Source organism: Penaeus monodon, chromosome 21, assembly GCF_015228065.2.
Source record: "Penaeus monodon isolate SGIC_2016 chromosome 21, NSTDA_Pmon_1, whole genome shotgun sequence".
NCBI lineage: Eukaryota > Metazoa > Arthropoda > Malacostraca > Decapoda > Penaeidae > Penaeus > Penaeus monodon.
Window position 1 is genome coordinate 24,698,470 of NC_051406.1, and position 3,430 is coordinate 24,701,899.

General features: G+C 40.1%; 1 protein-coding gene across 10 annotated transcripts in view; it reads left to right on the plus strand.

The window, feature by feature from the left end:
* Positions 1-3,430, plus strand: part of LOC119586377 (endophilin-A-like) — a 42,420-nt gene that overhangs the window by 32,464 nt on the left and 6,526 nt on the right. For 5 of the 10 annotated variants that reach the window (XM_037935090.1, XM_037935093.1, XM_037935089.1 and 2 more), the window contains one exon: positions 2,551-2,640. The exons of the other annotated variants lie outside the window; for them this stretch is intronic. In XM_037935090.1, coding sequence (XP_037791018.1) covers positions 2,551-2,640 — 90 coding nt within the window. The remainder of the gene's footprint in view (positions 1-2,550; positions 2,641-3,430) is intronic. 10 annotated transcript variants of the gene reach the window in all.

Sequence of the window (3,430 nt, forward strand, 5' to 3'; positions counted from 1 at the left end):
ATTGTATCAAGAACTGTGTATGTTTTCTTGTGTGTTTGTTTTTTTATAGTTTATTCTGTGTTGTTTGGTGTTGAACATTTCATTTTTTTCCAATTTTTCCTTGAGTGCACTTATTTGTGTTAGTTCTCTGTTTGCAGATGTATAGTGCAGCCATCTAAAATACTCTCTTTCAGCTGCCTGTTTCTGTAGACTTCTGCTGCTCTCTTCATTGTTTATATTAATCAACCTTTTAGGTGCTGACCAACAGAGTGGACTGTGTTGGTTCTTGATGTTTCATCAGTGGGTATTTCTGATTCTCAATATCTATTATCAAAATTTTCATTGTCCTTCAGTCTTCCCTGTCACCTCTCTTCAGCAAACACATGCCACTCAACATAATATCAGAAATTTCCTAAGCAAGGTCTGGAGTCTTGGATGTTGTTGGGGTGTCAGTCAGTGTGAGTGATTGTTCCTTTGGTGTGGATTTCCCCTGGTGTGGGTGTCCCCCTAATGTGGATGCTTCCCCCCCATAGTGTGGGTACCCCCCAGGATCTGATGTCCTGCCTAATATAGGTGTTTCTTTTCTTGTTCGTGTGTGAGAGTCCCCTGTATGTTTTGATGTATGTATGTCCTTGCAATGTGTGAGTACCTTAGTTTGGGTATCTTCAGGTGTCTGTCATACTCAGATATGCTTGTATCATTACCCTTTGAAGTGAAAATATGTCCTAGTGTGGTTGAACGATGTGAAAGTATCTAGGAGTGTATGCATTGATGCCATGGATTCTTGTAATGAGGGTGTAACTTGTGTGTTGCAGTTTCTTAGATAATTAGTTGATGCATGAGAACATGCCCTGGACTGCATTACACATTTCCTCTGACATGTGGTTATACTGTAGACAAATAAATAGTATCAAGATGAAGCCTTAGAGTCCAGTGAATTTATTCTGGAGCCATATGTAATCTGTGCTAAAAATTACTGTTGAGTACATCAGTAAAAGAGCAAAAAAATGCTTAATTGTATATCATTACATACTTTCTTTATATTTGGGAACTAATTTCCTAGTAATATTGAGGAAAATATGTAACTCTGTTCCTAATATCAACATTCATCCTAGTAATTGCAATATTTTAATAATTATCCATCCTTTTGATGTATTCTTGATACTGTTTTGAATACATGAACCATGCAGGGTTAAAGATAGTCTCTCAGGATATCTTATATTGCCAAGTGGTCAATGAGTGCTGGAGCCTGATGGTCCTGTAGACACTCACCCAAGCAGAGTATGCCCTGCTGCCGCTGCATGCTGACTGCTTGTGCTCATTGACATGGCTCAGGGTCACCTTGTGCCATCATTAGACTTTCTTGACATTGAAGATCAGTATCCCAAGTCTCATGGTCTTGACTTGTGGAGTGGCCTTATGACCTATCCAAAGGCATCACATGTAGCTGTCGTTGCCGTGGCTGTTTCACATCAGAGAGGTTATAGTGCCATATACACACCTGGATTGAACTAACTAGACCATTCCTTTGTAGTGTATTGGTTTGAGCCCACATCACCACCTGTATTGTAGTTTACTGGTAAGCTCTTCCCATTCATACCTGTAAATTTTTTCCCTGGATGCTTTCTGTTCTTGGCAAAGCAGAGAGCTTCCCTTTCATTGGTGTGACATGTGGTTAGGGGTTCTTTTTTAACTTTTATAAGCCAACTGGCATAAACCTCACATAGAGAGAAGTCAGATTAGACACTGTGTTTGGAGACTTGGGGATGGAGAGCAGGTTAGATTAGAATTATAGATGTCATTGTACAAGTCACAAGCATGGAAAACAATGTAGGACATTGTTAATTTTATAGTGGGTTTTGGATTAATGGTACAGATGTTAAGTTCAGGTAATATCACACATCATGCTAAAATTTAAGGGAGAATTGATTAAGCTGAAGTTTTCCTTGTCTGTTTGGTGGATGTGTAGGGACTGTGCAGATTGTTTAAGACATCAGTTTGGTGTTGCGAAGGGTGACACATCTGAGGCTTCTGTGGCTTCTATATTATGGCTAAGTTCCATATGCCCAAGGTAATTATGTACTATTTATCTATTGGGTAAGGAAGTAAAGAGGTATTCATTGTTAGTAGCTGAATTTCTGCCAATGCCAAGTTTGGTCTTTGGAATTGTTTATCAGTTATTTTCTCTCAGGGGATGTGTATGTATTAAGATTATATAGTCATTTTATGAGTGTGAAGATTTTAGGCATATAAGAAAGAAATTCCTTAAGGGACTCTTTAGTAAACATAAGTTTTATTAGTATAAGTGCCATATCACATAACATGTTCATTATGGGTAGAGCCAATAGAACAGTTTAGGTGTCCTGGGATACCTTGCTCAATGTGTAGTAGGATGTTCTATGACACTTTGTTCTCAGGAAATGTGTTCTGGGAAGGTTGGCTCACTGTGCATGTGTTCTAGGACACTTGGTTTCACACATCTGGCATTGTTGGATTATCTGTCTCATAATGTGGACATTTTTGGGTTATGGTTTCACTGACATGTGTGGGTTTTTGGTTGCGTGTGTACAGGCTCGTCCCCTCTGCCTTCCCCCATGAGCTCTGGCCAGCCCAACTGGGACCCTCTCTTCCCCCCTGGAGGCCCTCCACGCTCCACCAATGGTAAACATCTCACCCCTGTGCACTCTAATAACACCATAGCAATTAATGCTTGTCTGTCTAACTCCCTGATACACACTTTCTGCACTTTTGTAGGTTTCCAGACTAACAACATTCACATCAGTGTGATGTCATTTACACTTGAACCGGGATGAGTCTGCACTTCCCATAACTAGATAGATGGGTGTTTGTTACTCGTACTACTTGCACTGCATGCTTATCATGGGGCACATTATTAGCATAGATTGGAAAAAGCATTGTCCATAATTCTCATCCTCCATACAGGAATTCATCCAAGTGTGGACAGCAGTTGAGGTGTCAGTTCATAAGATTTATAATTCCTGTCAGATAGCCATTTCTCCATCATCATCTACCTTTTTCTTAGATTTAGGGAGATTGCTAAACACTGCATGGGGCCTTCTGCATTGCAGCATAGTGTGAAGTATATCTCTTGTGTACATTGTAGTATAGCCCACCAGCACCTAGAGTAGCAGCTTGGGAGATGTGATTGTTCTCCTGAGTTGCACCAAAACCAGTAGTGTCTTGATGCTTTGGAAATGCTTCATCACACTCCTGCCATTCTCAACATCTGACTGATCCTGCCATTGTGTATCAGTGCTCATTAAACTGCCTTGCATCCATCTTGTGTGAAATAGGTTTAAAGACCAAGGTGGGTAATGGTGTAAACTAAGACCTTTTTATGTAGGTTTATAATTGGTTTAGAATCCCATGAAGTCATTAGTCCACAGGATATCTGTTGTGTAACAGGCAGTACTACATTTTAAGGGGGGAA